Source organism: Tubulanus polymorphus, chromosome 4 (assembly GCF_964204645.1).
Source record: "Tubulanus polymorphus chromosome 4, tnTubPoly1.2, whole genome shotgun sequence".
In the NCBI taxonomy this organism is placed as follows: Eukaryota; Metazoa; Nemertea; class Palaeonemertea; order Tubulaniformes; family Tubulanidae; genus Tubulanus; species Tubulanus polymorphus.
Genome location: NC_134028.1, coordinates 23,863,344 through 23,882,912, shown reverse-complemented (window position 1 = coordinate 23,882,912; position 19,569 = coordinate 23,863,344). Strand labels below are relative to the sequence as shown.

Sequence of the window (19,569 nt, the reverse complement as noted above, 5' to 3'; positions counted from 1 at the left end):
AATGAGAGGAAAAAGATGGGACGAAATATTCGTATGACCTGACGAATGACATTTTACAAACAGACAAAAATTTCGATGATAAACTGCTTGATGTTGCGGTTGATTTGACGCAAATTTTTAAATCATACCCGCATAGAAGATTCATTTTCGGTTGCTAATTGGCCAATTCGATGTGTTGACTAGATTCTATTTGTGACCGGATACCGGTTTCGGTTGCGTGGTATAGCACTGTCGGTTTATGACCCATAATTTTACAATATGAACGCGGATACAATTTATAGAACTAACGACAGTATAAACGTGATCTGTTCATAGTCGTTATAATCCTAAATCTGGTGAAAGTATCAAATGTATATCAGTTTATATGGAAGACCGAAAATGGACAGAAATCATTTGATCGCAACGGTATCGTTAGTAAGTAAAATATTTTACTCGTCGTGATAGCAGTAGCGGTTTGAGATTTAACGGGTATACTTCTTCGTGGTTACAACTATCACAACTATTTAAGTTTCTTAAGTCAGTTGTGATTCATTAAAAAGCATTAAAAAACACATCGACTGTGTCAACTTGTTCATAGAAAGTATATATCCCCGAAAATGAAAATAATGCAAGTTACTATGTAAAAATCATTAATCAACCGATAACCGATTTGTTCTTTTTTTCATTATATTGAAAGCTACCTATAGCCATACATATGAATATGTCAATATCGTGGTGGATCTAAATGAGCAAGCACAAACTTTTGTTGTCTAATCTAGTTTTTAGTTGTCGTTTGATTAACATTTAGGCCAATTAGTATCTACCACCGAATTACAACGACGACCGTCGCTAATTATGATCACTTCATCAAACCCGTAACAGATTCCCACGGATAATACAACAACATGACACGAATATTTTTCGCTCGTTTGTTTTTGTAGATTTTATACACATTCGTAGAATTTTAAGCTTAAAACAATATTGTCGATCATATTTGCAATATATTCATTATTGTTTCTGTACCATTCTCTTTCATTTTGTAGATCGCTTTTTGTTTGACAACAACGACCGCTTTTGACCCCAATGATACGGGTAAAATAATTATCTTGTAGTATAGTTATTTCGAGAATCTCGATGTATTAATTTTGGCAGCCAACAAAATTGACCCCAATCAGTCGCTTGACGGTTCAGACTGGTGGTTCGACGACTGTTTGAATGAACTGGAACAGATATTACCAATTGCCTACTTCGATTTAAACAAAAAATTCTGTAAATTCGACCGCCGATCACACGACTATACGTATCTGTATATTCTTCGGTTTTTTACTAAAAAATCAAACTACCTATTCCACTCCCAGCAGGTGCGGTGTGGTGGGTTTGAAAGGGGACTCCAAATAGCAAAAATATCTATCAATCAAATAAATAAAATCAATAAAGGAACAATCCCTATCTTAAAATCAAAACCCTTGACTTTAAACCTGAAAAAGATGATGGGTTAATATTTTATCTAATCATTGAAATTACCGATTGGATTTACCACTCTATCATATCTTCTATAGGTGAATCATGTTTTTTGATGCAAACACAGTTCACTGATAGCGATGATGTTCGTGTCGCATTCACACTTAGTTCAGGCCACTCGTACGTCATCGAAGCGTCATCCGGGACGTTCATCGCCGAAGGCCTTCTTGCTCAAGGTAACATAAAAAACTCAAGCTTTCCTTCGACTAAGGGCATCCAGTAAACTGTTTAGATTTATAATGCTGATTATTTTTTCTTTTATTATCAGTGTGGTCAACCAGCGGTTACTTGAGGGAAGACAATGTTGATCATTTCAATTATTGTTACATAAAGGGTAACGTTAGTCGCAATGGGGAACATATCGGGGAAGCTTTACTGAACAGGTGTCAAAATATGGTAAATATATTCACTTTCAACCCCCACAGGTTCATATGTGCCTGAGCTCACATGATACGAATCAAGGCCTCTTGTTTCTCTTATAAAGTATTCGTAGATGAATTTTATCTTGAATTTAGATCGGTTCCATTATAACGGAGGAAGAAGATAGTGGCCTTTATCGTATCGACGCGAAAGTAACGGCACGACAGACGACCCACTGTATCAGTTACCAGTCAGAACCGCCCCCTAGCGGTCGTATGAAACGTTCGATAGTATCCACTAGATTATCGGCCCGTAGAAAACTGAACGCCGTTACTGCGGTGTTCATCGATAAAGAATACGCCGACAAATTCTATAAGAATATTTCCTCGAGTAGAGAAGATCTGACGAAACATGCCCTAGATATTCTCCACAAGGTATCTATGCTAATTTTTTACATCTTTTTCACATATCCTTGGGGAAATTGTAAATAATTCTACGATTAATTTTTGGTCAATTCAATTTTTCTCATAAAAAGTTTTTTCCACCGGTATCGAATTTTGATTGTCATGATTTATACGAATGATATCGTAAATGATTATTTTCTGTGGGTTCCCTCTCAATACAAATTATATTCACATATTGCATTTTTGGGGGAATTTTCAGAAGGTATTTCTTTTTTATCTCTTGAAAAGACGTAGGGAATACAAATTATTTTTTACAGGTACAGCGATGGTATTTGTTGCCTTCATTGGGCTACAGAATTTATTTCACTGTAGCCAAAATAGTTATTTTGAACGAGACAACAACAGAGGTAATCGTAGTCATCAATCACTTTCTGTTCAATCTCAGATCTTCAAATCATGCTCTTCTGATGTCAATGAAATTATCTGATGTTATCAATGAGATAATTTGGATGTATTTTATCAGTTAGGATATTCAGACTTCCACGGCTACTGTAGATTCCAATCGACATTTTTACCAGGTGGTACAAGAAGCGACGGAACCGGCCGAGATTGGGGAATCAGCATTTACTTCTCCGGGTGAATATTTCCATTTAGTTTTTTTAAATTCAAACCTGACCTCGTTATAACCTTTTACCTTTAACTAATTAAATTTCTTTCCTGATTCTTTCTTTATTTTAGAGTGTACGGCCTTTTTGGAAAAGTTAGATCCACAGGTAATTTTCCACTTTCAGCATAAGAAAAAAAACATTTCAAATTTCTTAGTTTTAGTTTAAAGGTTTTATTTGAATGGTACTACAGGTAAAGTGATCTGGGGACGGGCGTTCCAAGCGGGAGCATGTGACCCAGTGCGCATGTGCTCTGGCGGTAACGACCATCTTGGATATGATAATTACATGTCTCGACTCTTAGCTCATGAAACCGGACATTTGTAAGTATAGTTCATTGTTATTGTCTGTCTAGTTCCTGTATTTCAAGTTGAAAAATCGAGGAAACAAAAAACCTGCTCATGTTCTGTTTGAATATACGTAAAATTTTCACGAGCTTTGAAATAGGTTGAACGTAATAATTTTTAGGTTCAATATGCCTGATGACTACAATGAACCATATAAGAATATATGCCCAGCCGGGTTGATGTTCAGTCAATTTGATGGGATGTTTTGGTCGAAATGTAGCATCAAAGGGATGAAAGAATTTCTAAGGTAAAAAAACGACCACCGTCAATGAATAGAGGAGAAAAAATGTGACATTTTGTAGTTGTACATAAAGAAAGGAATCAGTAACGTTGTTCCAGCGGGAAAAGAATTTTAAAGCTTGTCGTATATACGGTGTCAGCCATACTATATCTGCGAATTTCATGGGTTTTTTTCTCTCTGGAATTAAGGGCCATTGCAGGCCTATTCCATATATGTAATTGTGAATTATGTTAATACATTTTCATAATAGATTTACATTATAAAAGTGTTGCTAGAACCATAAGTTTGAACCATAGGTTTTAAGAGTTAGGAGTTAATGCTACCCACAATACCATCAAACCTCAACATTCTGCTTACCGTCTCGTGGGGTGAATACCTCGCGGCTGGTTCGAACCTACATCGTGAGTTCTGTGTCATTATAACCGCATCTATATTCTCATTCTCCGCCAGATCAGAGAAATCGACCTGCCTCGATACGCGGGTGCCCAAGAAGCCCAAGAAATCTTCGAACCTGATCAGGCTAAGTTGGCCGATCAGAAAAGTAATTCGCTGCCCGGCGGATGGCGGCTGGTCGAAATGGTCAGATTTCGGTCCGTGTTCGAGAATGTGCGGAGCAGGTGTCAAAATATCGAATAGATCGTGCACGAATCCACCGTACGTACAAAACATATCAATATATACTACATGAAATTCTTATTTAGTCATCCTTTCTTAAATTTTTACTGTAAGTAATTGTTTCTATTGACGTTGTTCTGATTGTAATTGTAGACCAGGTCCTGGAGGTAGAATATGCATCGGGGCGTCATTTCGAGTCAAATACTGTTACGAGCAGGTACGCGCGCGTGGTGCCGATGTGAAACTATAGTCGTGTAAACCTGCGTCTGACCCGTTAGCCGTGTTATTCGGGATCTAACATCCTCATATTTTACAGGCTTGTCCAACGATTCCAAAGACGAGACACGAACTTTTGAGTTCCGAATGCGGTATTTTAGGTCAGGCTAAAATATACGCGGCTTATGATCCCGCGATGTACGGCACCGGTAAATAACAGATTAACCATAATCAACGAGATTTCAAATGTCAGCGATAATTCACCTTCATTTTACCATGTTTTAGGCTCTACCCGATGTACAATGTTATGTACAGCATCAGCGATTAAACTATCCTTTAAGCCGCACAAAGCGAGAAATGGAAAAAGCTGTTCAGATCGACAGAATGATGTATGCGTTGACGGTGTTTGTACGGTAATAACTCCCTCCCCGCGATCGACCCGGTGACCATTTACAATTTACTTTATGCATCCAAATCAACAGGTTTATGTTTCCAAAATATACATAAATCCTCTTAGATTGTATAGAAAAACCCCAATGAATCTGGATAATTTAGTAGACAGAAAAAAAACCCACTTTGACTTAGTAATGTCACGCCAAAAAAAAATATACCGTGGTAATTGATATTCATGTTTATCCTGCATTTACATAGATTGTTGATTTTCGTTTCTGCGCTCGAAGCAAATGCTTTTTTATTGAACTAATAAACCAATCTAAATCCTTATGAAATGTTATTTATTAAAGGAATTGGGTTGCGATAATTCGTTTGAGTCGAAGAAACGTTTCGATAAGTGCGGTATATGCGGTGGAGACGGGTCTACCTGTCAGTCTGTTAGCTTCGTTTATAATCAGCAAAAGATCGGTGCGTTTACTCCAAGTCCGAGAAGAATCAGTATCCTGTCGAAGATATAACACGGTTTCTATCCTTTTTTTGTAGGTAATTTCATGAAAATCCGATTGATTCCGACCGGCAGCAAATTCATTACGATTCGGTTAGATGTTGATCAACTGAGTTCAGCGAAAGGAAACATCATTCGTGCGTATATTCTTTCAAATCGATTCCTTAACGATTCTGACATTTTACCGGTCACTAAAACGCCCGTAGCGTGACTGATTATATTGGTAGTTGGTTTTCGTTAAAATGCGGACCTTTTTGAAACGTTGCTCGCTCGAAGTTAGAAACATCGCGCTGTGACTGCAAGGTCGCAATTCTAGATTTCCTATAATATGGAGTTCATGATGCTAGTCATGTATCGCGGCCCAGGATTTAATTCAATTTTTGAAAATTCTGTTTTCAAATGCGGACCGCTTTCTTTTTGGTCGACTCGTCGTAACTCGCTAAAACCCCCTGCGCGCTACGAGCCATGTATAATCAGTTGAATGTAATTATCTCTGGAAAATTCGAGACGTAATCGCCGCTGAAATGTGACCAAAATCTTTTATTTTTTCTTACGTTTGTTGTTGTCACCTTTTAGATGTTGGTACTGGTGACTTCGATTCGGTGCCGACAATTTATCTCATACCAAACGATAAAGGAATCTACAAGTTCAAATTCGCCGGCACTGTGTGGGAATATATCAAAACGGTAAAAAATTCTACATGATTTTGAAATAAACTTAAAATTGCAATTTTTTTTTCGGAGACGTGATGTTGTAATGAATTTGAACAAGCTTCGTGTATGTATACATTTTCAGAATCAACTTCCACATCTTCTCAGAGCAAAGGGACCAACAAATATTGATAGTTATATAATGGTAAGCAATAGGGGCGATTTTTAGTAAAAGATTCAATGTTCGTATTGGTCGTAAGTGTCGAAACTACGAAGGTTATTTCGCGAAAACTATGATGTCTTCATTTATCTTTTTACACAGATAAAAAAAGAAAAGGATTCAATGAAGAACCCAGGCGTGTCGGTGCAATTTGTTCAACCGAAAGTCCCGTAAACTACAGTCGAAACTCAACCTGCTTTAAAAAATTGCACGCGTGTGTTAGTTTGAAAACTATCGATGTTGTAAATATATCGATGTAAAAGCAATCAATGTCAAATAGAGTGAATGATTTATGCAAAATTATCGGGTGGTAGACCATCCGACCAAATGGGTGACAAAATTCACAAATCAGGACAAAATCTGACAAATCCGGAATTTTGTCGATTTTTTGCCACAATAATGTGTGGATCCCGTACACTTTGAATTTGTATGCTGTCTGATTATGATATCATGAATAAAATCTATATGTAATTTTCATTTCAATAGTATCTAACACAGTTTATAGCCGGCTGAAATCTTACTGTGTCATTGTCGTCTTTTCTAACTGGGCCATATTCTGTTTTCGTATCTAGTCGACTAGTGGTCGGAATAACCGAATGCGCTTGATTTTCGAACTATGTCCGGAATATAGTTCCGACTAACGGACATTCGGTTTCATTTAGTTCGACCATGGACGTATAAACTAGATCTAGTTTATACGTCCATGGTTCGACTATAGTCGACTAACTCAGATAACCGACGGAGGCCCTGACTGTTCCACTATTTAAAGCCAATGACTGACCCACAGACTTAAAATAGATCCTCTAACCCATATAATACTTGATTCACTTTTCACCTCGGGACAATAAAAAATATCAGTGAATGGTTGTATACGTAATAACATTCGCATTCACATGATATCGAATCGTTTTTCATCAAGTAGACGCCGCCATCTGCTGCGCCAGCGCGAGCTTGTCACGTAACGTAAAACACTTTCAGAAATTAGCTGTAGGCTAGCGCGATGCTGAAACAGTGCTAGCTGTCATGACAGTGACGAGACAGTTGCAGGCGGCTTTCATATCGTGTCTGGGTATAGCGGTTGTGTTTTTGCTATTATGGTGCCTAGGACACCCATTGCTTGCAGGCTCAGCCCTGTTCGTCGGAGTACTGAACATCCTCTATTTACTACACCCGGATACCTATGCCAAATACACCGTGAATTCCAAAGCTGTGATCATTACTGGTATGTAAATCGAAAACCTATCTATATATTCACTGTTTCCTAGCAGTGGCCCGGAATAAGACACTATAATCCATGCAAACTGTAGATAAATGAAGAAGTCCCAGAATAGAATTTCTATGACAGAATTTACTGAAACGAAACCACATCATTTCGGCTATTTACTAAACGTCATTCCACCAGGTGATGGCTATTTAGTCATCAGCCGAAACTTTGTGGTTTCGCTTCAATAAATTTTATCGTATAAAATCATCTCTGTTTTTTGTTTGAACAAATTGCGAATAATGTTAAGTACGGTATTTTAGATGTATATATTTTATGTACACGTCAAGATCGGGAGGTAACTGTGCCAATATAAATGAATTTAAAATCATATCCAGGCTTCAGGCAACACCTGGGTTATTACTAGTTCGATAGTATGCCGACTGAAAAGAAGGATTTTTAATCAGCCTATTTCATTCTCCTTTTATATGCAGCAGCATATCATTCTTTTCTGTAGCAAATGAATGGGAACAAAACGACTGTAGGATCTCCGAAAACATGACTATTAATAGTTGGAACATTGTCAACGTTGTATGAATAAGAAAAAAATAATTAGGTTCATTTTTTATCTTGAAATAGAGATTGACCCTGTTGTTTATTCAATTCGTCGATTTTGTCTGATATGTTTTGACTTGATTGGGTGTCCCTTACAGACCCACCACACCTGCCGAGCACGAAACATGGGGTTTGATTTTGAAATCGGAAATTGAAGTACAGATATATAGTTGTGTGTTCGGCGGTCGAATTTACTGAATTTTTCGTTTTAAATCTAAGTACACAGAAGTTTCGGCTCCAGTTTATTCAAACAATCTTCCAACTAGCCTGAACCGTCAAGCTACTGACTTGGCTTAATTTTGCTGGCTGCAGCCATATTATAGGTTCCTTTTAAAATGATATCTGAAAAACGATTGAACTCTTTTGATGGTTTAATATTTGAATTATGGGCGCTCTCTATCTCCACTCATACTCGTGCGTGGTGTTTTATTTCATACGGAATGTTTGTTACCCGCAAGTGCTACTGAGATTGAAGTCCTCTTTAGCATGCAAAGAAGCCATTATAAATCTTGCAGTAGTCAGACGTGTTTAGAATGGATTCGTGTATTATAAGTGTTATTGAAAATCTACTTCAGTTATCATAATGGGATAATTGTTGAAAGTGCATTAACAACATTGACGAGAAGACAACATTTATCCATTACACGTTTCAAAATCTCTCCGAAGACTTTGACACACTATGATCCAGTTGTGTTGACTTGAATTCAATTCTAGAACGGTCGCTTCTTCTTAGATCGGAATCTCGATTTTCATAATTCAGGTTGCGACAGTGGATTTGGACATGAACTGGCCAGGAAATTAGATCGACTTGGTTTTACGGTTTTTGCCGGTTGTTTATACCCGACCAAGTCTGGTGCTCACTCGTTGATGAACGTCGGCTCAAAGCGACTCCATGTTCTGAAGTTAGACGTCACCAAAGACGAAGATGTCACTCATGCCGTCCAATTTATTGAAAGCAAATTACCTCCGACTGGTAAATAATTGATCTTTAAATCTACTGTTTTGCCATTTAAATCAAAACTAACTAAATATTTTCATTTTTTTTGCTGGAAAACTATACAGTGCAACCTAACGACTTCAGATATAGATTTATCGGTTATTATAAAAGTAAAATGTCATCCCAAATAGGACAATTCAAATAATTTCATACCGGATTCGAACTATCAGTTTTAACGGATAGATTTTCAGGTCCACAGGTTCGTTGTGAAGTGGTTCCACTGTGTAGTTGTGTCATTGAAAATAAGAAAATATTTTGAAGGAAAATTTTTTTTGGCTGTTTTGATGTATAGGTCTGTGGGCCGTTGTAAATAATGCTGGTGTTACGACTTGTTCGGAGGTTGAATGGACGTCGTTAGAGGAATACACGAGAATGTACGATGTCAATTTTTTGGGGTTGGTGCGCGTTACGAAAGCTTTCATACCGTTTCTGAGGATAACTAAGGGTCGGATCATAAACTTAGCCAGTTTAGCAGGTAAATTTCTTGCGATGTGCGAAGCAAGTCTTAATTAGTTACTTATTTTATCGTCAAATGATTTCCTTCATTTCTTTCAGGTCGAAGTGGGATCCAGTCTTTTTCGGCGTACACCGCGTCGAAGTTTGCGGTGGTCGGTTTTTCGGAGTGTTTGAAAAGAGAAATGCGTAAATTCGAGATTTCCGTGCATACCATTGAGCCCGGTTTGTACAGGTAACATAATTGCGTCCATCCCTTTAGTAGATTCTGACGGATCGACTGTCCTTATCGCGGCGATGTCTCGATGCCCGCACTTGTGGAAGCAAGAAATCGCGCCTACCACCCCCTCTCAACTTCATGAATGTGCGAAGTCTCCAAAATCTAAAACAAGTGTCAGAAAACCCAGAACATCCTATTATTACGTTACAGGATGAAAAATATAATGTATTCTCTAGGCTTATACATCCAGATTGGACATTAAAATATTGTCAATCTTTTTAAATTAATATCTTTGGTGTTAAATCTCCTTTAAACATCGTCACGTAACACTGTCGTGTTTTTACTTTTGTGGGTGTCAGTTGATCGATCACCTCTATATACGGATGAAACTTCTCCAAAAATAAATCTAACAAACTAGGCGATCTCATGGGACCTAACCAACGTCTGAACCGATGGCTGCCAAAGTCTGAGCAAAAGAGAGCTAGACAAAAGAGAGAGCGAGAGTCGTGTCCCTCTGGGTTTTATACCCAGCAGAACCAGACGACCACGTCATCGAAAAATCTAAAACAATAGCCAGTACTGACCATACAACCAGTTCACAGGACTTTGACCTATCAGATCATGTGTCCTGAGCACTCGTCATACGGAACAGTATTGTCTATGAATTTTGATATGCTATATATATGTATATCTAATTAACCCTAGTCAACTATCACAGTGCAAATCTATTGATGGACATCTATCTATCTTATAATTGTAGGACTCCAATTTCAAACTCAGATGCTATATTGGCCAGTATGGAAAGTAATTGGTCGCAGACGCCCAAATCGGTCCAGCTTTCATACGGCAATCGTTACTACCATTCGTTCAGACGCAAACTAGCCAGCTTATTAGACAACGAAGCGGTACATGAAACAGGCGAGGTGGTCGACAGTATCGTGGAAGCGCTCTTAGAGGTCCATCCGAGTACTCGATACGTACCTAACTCAGCGCATCGAATCGTTGCGGCGATAACACCGTTTTTACCAGATTCATTTCTGGACTCGGTTTACGCGTTTAAATTCGACACCAAACAAAAAGTAACCAGCAAAATGGTTTGATCCTCGGAGTCTTGGCATCATTCTCTCCTAGGTGAGGATCCGACTACCGTGCCGTGGCCGTCCCACGATACCATCAGGTTCGAATCCGATTCCCAGCTGAGGAAGGCGGACAGCAGGGATCATACGTATTTGGTAAAAATATCATCATCATCATCATCATGGTCATGTAGTATTGAGTGGAAAATAGGAAAAAGCCACGAAACTAACATAAATCTTATATATTGAATAAACAATCGTAATATCAAAATGTATTTGAAATATCATCGTACAAATAAATCAAAAGACATGCATTATAATATACAATGAGAGATACAGTTCACGGGGTTAAATGGAGAACATGGCAGCACCACGGAAAACTTTTACTTCGCATTAAAACCCGCTTCAACTAGATATTAAGATTTTGGTTTTTATCACATTTTTAGTGAGTTCTAGTTCCACACTAAATAGTTAACTCATCCAAAGCTCATTCCACGATTAGCTGATCTTCTAATCTCATAGACAATATTAACCAATAAATGCGCAAGCTGCTCCAAATCTAGATAAAATAGGTCCAGTCCGTCTAGCAGGTTTACTAGTACAATTTAATCACTTTTCTTGTACGCGACCATCGCGTCGACTTTGTGAATCTGAGTGGAAAACGAGCGTAATCGAACCTCCTCGCTGTTATTGATGAAATGTGCCTTCGACTCGCCCCACGTGGTCGGAACCTCCAGATCTTTATCTGTGTACACTAATATATCGAATACACCTGTAATTATATCAGAAGTACATTCATTTGTGATCACTTATTTCTGGGTACAAGGATTTTTAAGATTAAAGGAGAAAATTTCCTATTTCAAGGAAGCGCTTGCATCACTTTCATACAATCCCAATTACAGTGGACTCCTAAATCAATACTGTTTATCCTGGTAAACCATTTTTTTTGGTTTCATATCAAATTCATTTTAAGGAGTTTCTGGCATTTCGCTCCAATTAAGGGTGTTACAAGTACCTAGAAAAGCATTTCCATTTAGGAGTGTTATGGAATCAAGGAGTCATTTAATATGTCTCACAAACCACTTAATATTACTACCTACTCAAATATTTTCTCAATTGGCATGTTCATCAGTATACCCCCTTTAAAAGTTAATTCTTCACACACAACAATGGTCTTGAGATAGAATCCGAAATGTTGTGTCTTTTAACTTTTCATTCAAAATTCCTAATAAACAAATTTCGCTTTAAATCTCTTAAATTTCTATAAAGTGGGCTTTAATGCTTAGCTCAGAAAGTCCCTAGTCTAGAAGAATGTCGTGACACAGTACTCGGGGATAATTGGGAACCTACACGGGTTTTCTAATAGTGGTAGAAACGTGACACTGGCAACGATCTGTCGAATTACGGATTTGATTTCTTCGTTAATCGCCTTCGTGGATTTAGTCACCGGCTCGCTGAAAATTACACGAAAAACAACATTTCCTAGATTAATGATTTATCTGTTATCAATTAATCCATCACGAATTAAATTTAAATCATAAATCAATCTAAATTTAGAGTTGGAATTAGGAATTTATTTCCAGGGTACATAGAGGAAAATGCTATAAAATACATTTTTTACAAAACAACAGAAAATATCGACATCTTTTAATGAAATATAACAAAGTTATTAAGATATACATTAACTATTTTTACAATATATTAACTATTGGAGGGATCTATATACATCTAAGGCTAACTTTTTTGATGAATTAAGCAAACTGGGTTGTTAGATTTTTGGAAATATCAAGGTTACCAAAAGCGTTCAAATTCAGATTTCATTATTGAACAGAGTGCTATGAAAAAATAAAATATAGTTCATCGTCTTAAACATTACAAGACTTGTCCAATTGATTTAAGCACACCATCTAGCGGGATAGCTGGTGGCACGCAGTACGCATTGGGATCATGATTGATAGTATTTAAATAGAATGTTACCTCTTTTCATTGAGAGAACTTTTATCACATTCAATATCGAATTGCCATCGTTCATGAGTTTCATCTGTGTCGACATCTTTAATGACTAGAACCAGCTTCTGTATGGACATGTTCAACAACCACTCTGAAATAAGATTGAGAATGAAATCAGATTGAGAATGAGAGCTCGGAATCGCGGAAAGTGTTTTTTGAATGATGAAATTGGTCAAGATGCTAGGTCATAGCTCTATTTATAAAAAAATTAGCTTTAATTAAAAAAAACTGGTCTTAGATAGTTAGATATTGGATATAGATGCAAAATGGGAAAAGACTGGTCTTGAATCTAAGCAAAGCGCCCTAGGAAAAAAGGATTTAAAGTTATTTGTGAAATTGGGACATTTTAAATTCACCTTTCACTTGTTGTAATACTTGTTGTAAATAGTCGTTTAAAGTGTTGTCCGTTGAAACTAGTAAAGTCAAGCCGTATTTACTTTCTCTTTTGAAGCTTTCAGGTGGATATATCGCTCGCTGGTACAATATACTGTTTACACCATAATCTATTTACAACCAATAGAATATTCACAAATTGATGAAATCTAACCACATAAATTCAATTTCCCTAAAAACGCGAGTTCCTTGAAGAACGCTTGTGGTTTGTAGAGCTCTAATAAATTGTTTTTTTGAACACCAGGCACAGGCAGCCCTCGCTGGCTGGCTGGGTCTGGATCAGGCATTAACTACATCCATCTGTATTGATATGGCTGGCGATACACGGATAATAACCCTAGCTACTCCTAAACCCGGAAACTGAACTTTTTCAATCCTGCCAAGTAGTTTAAAATGAAATCTATAACTAATGATGAAATGACAGTTATTGCACATGAATGGTGACACTTTAAACATTAGAATTATTCAACTTAAGTCGTACTCACAAAAGAACTCGGTGACAATTTCCGTAGATCCTTTTAAAGTGATCGCACTTTGTTGTTGAGTAGCCGCCATGATTTTGTATTTTGCAGATGGCAGCACGTGGTGGTTCAATTCAAATTCAAATTAAACTTCATTTTAAAAAATACAACAAATACACACGATTGGGCCCGGAATACTTGCTTTTCTGATCAAATTATGTTTGCTTGTCTTGCTCATAAATTCTATCTATTTCAACGTATCTTTTGCCTGATGCGTCGAGTGTGAGGGTTTGGATGGAGCTGAAGTATGGAAAGATCTCGGAGTTGTGCGGGTTTTGGGCGGAGCCGAAGTTGGGACGGCCTCGGAGCTTTTGTACCCATTTTACATCACATGTTCTTTCGTATATGGTTTGACTCGTTAATGTTCCAGTGATACCGTTCGATAGCGGGTGCCAAATTAAAAATTCCTGATTTTGCCAGTTGAAGAAAAAAACCTTTTTGTGAATTGTTTTATTGATCTTTATTAGTTTCTTATTTCAAATACTATCAAATGAATAAAAAGGATTTTTTGGCATTTCACCGATATCATATAATTCACGGACAAAACTTATTAACTTTAAGATAAGAAAGAATTAATCAAAATTCCATTATCTTTATCGTGGTTTCTTTTTTTTAACGGACCCCGTAGGCCTACCTCATTTTCTAGCCAAAACAAAGAAACCCGATGTTATCGGAAGTATCGGAAACCCGTAACTATCCACTGCATATTTCTTTACGACGTCTTGAATTACGGCTCTTTTTTCATCGGACATCGCGCCTACATTTCTGCGCGTTATAAACGACAAGATTTCGTCACCGATTCTACGAATGTTGTTATCTTCTTCGCTGATGCAGGGTCGAGCTGGTTTCAGCGCTAAATGAAGAGCTAGGCCATGAACATCGGTCCATTGTGCGATCGTTCGGGTTTCTGCTTCTATCAGAAAGCGATTTATATCGAATGGTTTCTTGAATTGCTCGGCAATGGCTGTTGTTTCGTCGTCCCGTGGTAGAATACTATAAAGATCGTTGCGGATAGTCGGAAAGTTTTCGGAGAGATCGAGACAGACAATCGCTCGTCCATCGTCGTTGGTTAGTTGATACAAAGCCGTTTTCAAAACTTGCGCCGGATTGTCGAAATACCGACTGTAGAGAACATTAGACAGCACTAACAAATCATAGAACTTTTGCAGAAAGAAAGAAACATTTTCGATCGAAAACCACTTGTTATATATTTTGTAATCAAAGCCGTATTTCTCGGCCAAACCTTTGATTCGTGATTCCAATTCGGCAGCCATGTAACTATTCTGTTCCACACAGTCAAACCGTTCAATTTTAACTTCAGCCTCTGCTAATGCGTCCTCTATTAGATGACCATGACCGGGTCCGATTTCGAGCACCCGTAAACCTCGACCTTGATCAGATATAATCCTGTAGCATTCGAGCAATGTTTCTGACAATCGCTTTGGATCCGACCGGGTTCTACTTAGATGAAATAATAACGACTTGAAAGAAGCGCTGTACTGTGCGTCGTCCATTGTTCGTGACTATATATTGCCTGTAAGAAACTGTGTTTGACAAAACTCGGTTTGATATGATCTATCATATTCAACTTGATAATACAGGAAAATAAGGTCACCACATGTTACAACAATTATAAGCTAGTATATATATATATATATATATATATATATATATATATATATATATATATATATATATATATATATATATATATATATATATATATATACTAGCTTATAATTGTTGTAACATGTGGTGACCTTATTTTCCTATGTACAGTATTTATTTTTATATGTACAGTAAACGCGAGTCGGCGACAGTCGCATAAATCGGTTATATCGGATGATTATATTGATGGTCCCGATATATATTCCAAAGTCGGATTTGTAAGTCGGAATGTTCTCGTAATACTTTTCTTGGTCCTATAAATAAAAAATCAGTGATCACTCACCGAAAGTCGGAGGGCTACCTTCTTCCAATTACAGTTTGATTTCTTTCCCGTTCCGACCCCTGTTCCTGGCGTGGAATCGACGATGCGTGTCAACAGTCGTTATGTCGTTGTGGTTTAGTGTATTAGAATAGAAAAAATAAAGCCGGAATGTTTCTGTGTTTAAATCATTTCTTAAAGATGTTAATTCAGTTTTTCCGTTTACAGAAATCAATCCTCAATTCATAGCTTTCGGGAAAAGGCTGGTTATCCAACTTATCCCAAGTCGGAGGATTCTTCTTGGTCCCAAAAGATCCGACTTGCGCAAGGTTTATACTGTATTTCATAAACCATTACTTGCTATTTCTAGTCAAAACATACATTATTGTAGTTATCGGTAGTACAGGAAAAGCGTCAACTTCCACCGAATATTTCCTGAAGATATCTTGTACCACTACACGCTCTTCATCTGACATAGCACCTACATCTCTTTGCACGATAAACGACAAAACATCGTCACCTATTTTACGCATGTTCTCGTCGCGTGTGCTGAAACAGGGTCGAGCTGGTTTGAGCGCCAAATGAAGAAGGATACCGGTATTGTCGCTCCATTGGTTAATAGTTTGAGTTTCTGCTTTGTTCAAAACCATTTCTATATCAAAGGTTCCCTTCTGGTGTTTGATGTTGATCGATGTTTCACTGGTTCGTGGAATAACTCTATCTAACTCATCGCGTATCGTGATGAATGGCATACGTTGGTCCAAGCAGACGAATGCTCGTCCATCATCGCTCGTCAGTTGATACAAGGCCGTCTTCAAAATCTGAGCCGGATCTTGGAAGTAGTATAGCACATGCGAAAGTATTAACAAATCATAGAAATGATTCGGCAAGAAAGAGACGCTTTCAGTCGAAAACCGTGCGTTATGTATCTTGTAATCAAAGCTGTATTTTTCAGCCAAACCTTTGATTCGTGATTCCAATTCGGCAGCCATGTAACTATTCTGTTCCACGCAGTCAAACCGTTCAATTTTAACTTCAGCCTCTGCCAATGCGTCCTCTATTAGATGACCATGACCGGGTCCGATTTCGAGTACTCGTAAACCTCGACCTTGATCAGATATATCGCTGTAACATTGAAGCAATATTTCGGATAATCGTTTCGGAGCTGTAATGAGCACACTGTGGTGAAACAGAAGAGATTTGTAAGATGATGTGTACTGTATGTCATCCATGGTCGTCCGTATGTGCACAGAAAATAGAACCATAAATATCATCCACTTGCAAACATAAAATAGCTTCAGCATTTAAATCAGGCGAAGGGCCGTACGACTTACGAGTTACGACTTACGAGTTACGTTTTACGAATCGTTGCGACTTACGTTTTACGAGTTACGAATAACAAGTTATGTTTCACAAATAACGATTTAGCTGCCGTGCGTTTGGGTTTAATTTATCGCGAGAGGACAAGGACAATTGAATTATGAAACCGCGTGAGCTTTCAAACGAGCGTTGTATGTGATGCGTGTTGTAATTATAACCGAATTTTAATTTTGTAGATGGATGGCTGTAACGATGTGTTTTCAAAAAATAAACACATTTCTTATTGTTGAAAACAAAAGGCTTGTTCTAGGAATCGGAATCCCCGATGGTCAAATTAAGCTCAATCTCCGCTCCGTGTGTTCCGTGTCAATAGATTTTGAAGCCATGCGGCACCCTGGTCACTGTACAATATACTCTTAATCACTATGCTGTTTAAATAATGCGCCCCATTCAGCTATCTGAAGCCAATAGTGAAATGCGTGTAATTCGTAAAACGTAAGTCGTAACGTATTCAAGGAAATGTATAAGTAACTCGTAAAACGTGAGTCGTAATTCGTAAAACGTAACTCGTAAACTCGTAAGTCGTAAGACCCTTGAGGAATTCCATAGTACTTGAACATACAGCTCCCACTTACCAATAGTCCTGGGTGATTGTTTGGTTTATATTCATCTCTTGAACTATATTTGCATATACTATTTAGATAACACGACACCGAAAAAGGAGAGGAAAACCAATACACGAATCAGTGAAATCAAACTACAAATAAATACTTTTTGCACGAACTATTTCATATTGGCATTTTATATACGTATCGTTAATGATTTAGAATATGTTGATAAAAAGCTAATAAATGATAATTTTCTCACTTTCTAGCCAGTACAACTATCAACGTAGTTATTGGAAGTATTGGAAAGCCGTAACTGTTCACCGTATATTTCCTGACGACATCTTCTATCTCCGCTCGTTCTTCCTCAGATATCGCACCTACATTACGTAATGTTAAAAACGACAGGACCTCTTCACCTATTTTCCGCATATTTTCGTCATTTTTGCTGTAGCAGGGTTGAACTGGTTTGAGCGCCGAATGTAGAAGCAAACCATTATTCTCGGTCCATTGTTTGATCGTCTGAGTTTCTGCTTCAGACAATATTCTGTTTATATCAAATCGTCGCTGAAATTGGTCATCATCATCGCTCGATGTTCCGCTAAGTTTATTCAACTCTTCTCGTACTGTAGCGCACGTCATACGTTGGTCCAGCAAGACGAATGCTCGTCCATCATCGCTCGTCAGTTGATACAAGGCAGTCTTCAAAATCTGAGCCGGGTCTTGGAAGTAGTATAGCACATGCGAAAGTATTAACAAATCATAGAAATGGTTCGGCAAGAAAGAGACGCTCTCAGTCGAAAACCGTGCGTTATGTATCTTGTAATCAAAGCTGTATTTTTCAGCCAAACCTTTGATTCGTGATTCCAATTCGGCAGCCATGTAACTATTCTGTTCCACGCAGTCAAACCGTTCAATTTTAACTTCAGCCTCTGCTAATGCGTCCTCTATTAGATGGCCATGAGCTGGTCCGATATCAAGCACCCGTAAACCCCTACCTTGATCAGATATATCGCTGTAACATTGAAGCAATATTTCTGACAATCGTTTTGGAGCTGTAATGAGCACGCTGTGATGAAACAGAAAGGACTCATAAGAAGCGCTGCACAGGGCGTTTTCCATATTGCCTTAGTCTTTACACCAGTGAGTAAAGTCCCCATATTTGTTATCTTACTTAGTAGTTTGTCTTGTCGAGATAAATCAAATTTACGAGATATGAATAATGAACGGAGGAAGTCAAAAGGCCTTCCGCCACTGAACTATTCAAACGCTATTTGATATCCACCTCCACCCTCGTTTAACGAAGTAATGAAACGCCAAATGTAAAACAGTTTTTTTAATTAGAATAAATCTGTTTACGACTGTAATGGTTTGTATTGGAATTGTGTGTAACCGAAAAAGGTATGAAATGAACATGAATACACGAATCATTGAAAAATCAAACTACAAATAACATGAAATGATACTTCACACGAACTATTTCACATTGTCATTTTATATACCTAACGTCCATCATTTAAGATATGTTTATAAAACGTTAAACTAAACTATGCTCATTGGCTTCATATAACATTATAAATACAGAAAATGTTAATTTTCTCACTTTCTAGCCAGTACAACCATCAACGTAGTTATTGGAAGTATCGGTAACCCATAACTGTTCACCGTATATTTCCTGACGACATCTTGTATCTCCGCTCGTTCATCCTCAGACATCGCACCTACATTTCGTAATGTTAAAAACGACAGGACCTCTTCACCTATTTTCCGCATATTTTCGTCATTTTTGCTGTAGCAGGGTTGAGCTGGTTTGAGCGCCGAATGTAGAAGCAAACCATTATTGTCGGTCCATTGTTTGATCGTCTGAGTTTCTGCTTCAGACAGGATTCTGTTTATATCAAATCGTCGCTGAAATTGGTCATCATCATCGCTCGATGTTCCGCTGAGTTTATTCAACTCTTCTCGTACTGTAGCGCACGTCATACGTTGGTCCAGCAAGACGAATGCTCGTCCATCATCGCTCGTCAGTTGATACAAGGCCGTCTTCAAAATCTGAGCCGGGTCTTGGAAGTAGTATAGCACATGCGAAAGTATTAACAAATCATAGAAATGATT

General features: G+C 37.9%; 3 protein-coding genes across 5 annotated transcripts; 2 read left to right on the top strand and 1 right to left on the bottom strand.

The window, feature by feature from the left end:
* The first annotated feature begins 253 nt into the window (after positions 1-253).
* Positions 254-6,564, top strand: LOC141903962 (A disintegrin and metalloproteinase with thrombospondin motifs 6-like). 2 transcript variants are annotated; one of them, XM_074792377.1, is made up of 19 exons: positions 254-414; positions 1,023-1,071; positions 1,539-1,676; positions 1,769-1,896; positions 2,016-2,294; positions 2,582-2,671; positions 2,788-2,900; positions 3,003-3,037; positions 3,123-3,252; positions 3,398-3,523; positions 3,968-4,171; positions 4,286-4,349; positions 4,449-4,557; positions 4,634-4,761; positions 5,092-5,209; positions 5,285-5,383; positions 5,823-5,932; positions 6,042-6,101; positions 6,219-6,564. In XM_074792377.1, exons 1-19 carry the CDS (start codon positions 349-351, stop codon positions 6,288-6,290), a joined length of 2,118 nt encoding a protein of 705 aa, XP_074648478.1. In that variant the 5' UTR covers positions 254-348; the 3' UTR covers positions 6,291-6,564. The 2 variants fall into 2 exon arrangements, with proteins under 2 accessions (XP_074648478.1, XP_074648479.1); XM_074792378.1 differs by lacking the exon at positions 2,582-2,671.
* A 385-nt stretch (positions 6,565-6,949) lies between these two features.
* Positions 6,950-10,998, top strand: LOC141903434 (retinol dehydrogenase 7-like). Of its 2 annotated transcripts, XM_074791551.1 has the most exons (6): positions 6,950-7,338; positions 8,693-8,905; positions 9,222-9,404; positions 9,485-9,617; positions 10,363-10,705; positions 10,766-10,998. In XM_074791551.1, exons 1-5 carry the CDS (start codon positions 7,140-7,142, stop codon positions 10,700-10,702), a joined length of 1,068 nt encoding a protein of 355 aa, XP_074647652.1. In that variant the 5' UTR covers positions 6,950-7,139; the 3' UTR covers positions 10,703-10,705; positions 10,766-10,998. The 2 variants fall into 2 exon arrangements, with proteins under 2 accessions (XP_074647652.1, XP_074647651.1); XM_074791550.1 differs by having other exon boundaries at positions 10,363-10,998.
* Positions 10,999-11,032: 34 nt separating this feature from the next.
* Positions 11,033-13,639, bottom strand: LOC141903435 (mitotic spindle assembly checkpoint protein MAD2A-like). Its single transcript, XM_074791552.1, has 5 exons — positions 13,567-13,639; positions 13,045-13,191; positions 12,656-12,779; positions 12,029-12,132; positions 11,033-11,450 (listed from the first exon to the last, which is right to left on the bottom strand). The coding sequence occupies exons 1-5, from the start codon at positions 13,634-13,636 to the stop codon at positions 11,284-11,286; spliced, it is 612 nt and encodes a 203-aa protein (XP_074647653.1). The 5' UTR covers positions 13,637-13,639; the 3' UTR covers positions 11,033-11,283.
* Positions 13,640-19,569: the final 5,930 nt, after the last annotated feature.

Excerpts from the sequence above, each read along its gene's own strand:
- LOC141903435 (XM_074791552.1), bottom strand. The coding sequence starts at position 13,636 with ATGGCGGCTACTCAACAACAAAGTGCGATCACTTTAAAAGGATCTACG. Across the intron at positions 12,780-13,044 it reads AGTATTACAACAAGTGAAAG|AGTGGTTGTTGAACATGTCC; the intron begins GTGAATTTAAAA and ends ATCTTATTTCAG. Across the intron at positions 11,451-12,028 it reads ACCACTATTAGAAAACCCGT|GTGTATTCGATATATTAGTG; the intron begins GTAGGTTCCCAA and ends ATATAATTACAG.
- LOC141903962 (XM_074792377.1), top strand. The coding sequence starts at position 349 with ATGTATATCAGTTTATATGGAAGACCGAAAATGGACAGAAATCATTTG. Across the intron at positions 3,253-3,397 it reads GCTCATGAAACCGGACATTT|GTTCAATATGCCTGATGACT; the intron begins GTAAGTATAGTT and ends AATAATTTTTAG. Across the intron at positions 4,350-4,448 it reads TCAAATACTGTTACGAGCAG|GCTTGTCCAACGATTCCAAA; the intron begins GTACGCGCGCGT and ends CATATTTTACAG.
- LOC141903434 (XM_074791551.1), top strand. The coding sequence starts at position 7,140 with ATGACAGTGACGAGACAGTTGCAGGCGGCTTTCATATCGTGTCTGGGT. Across the intron at positions 7,339-8,692 it reads CAAAGCTGTGATCATTACTG|GTTGCGACAGTGGATTTGGA; the intron begins GTATGTAAATCG and ends TTCATAATTCAG. Across the intron at positions 9,405-9,484 it reads AAACTTAGCCAGTTTAGCAG|GTCGAAGTGGGATCCAGTCT; the intron begins GTAAATTTCTTG and ends CATTTCTTTCAG.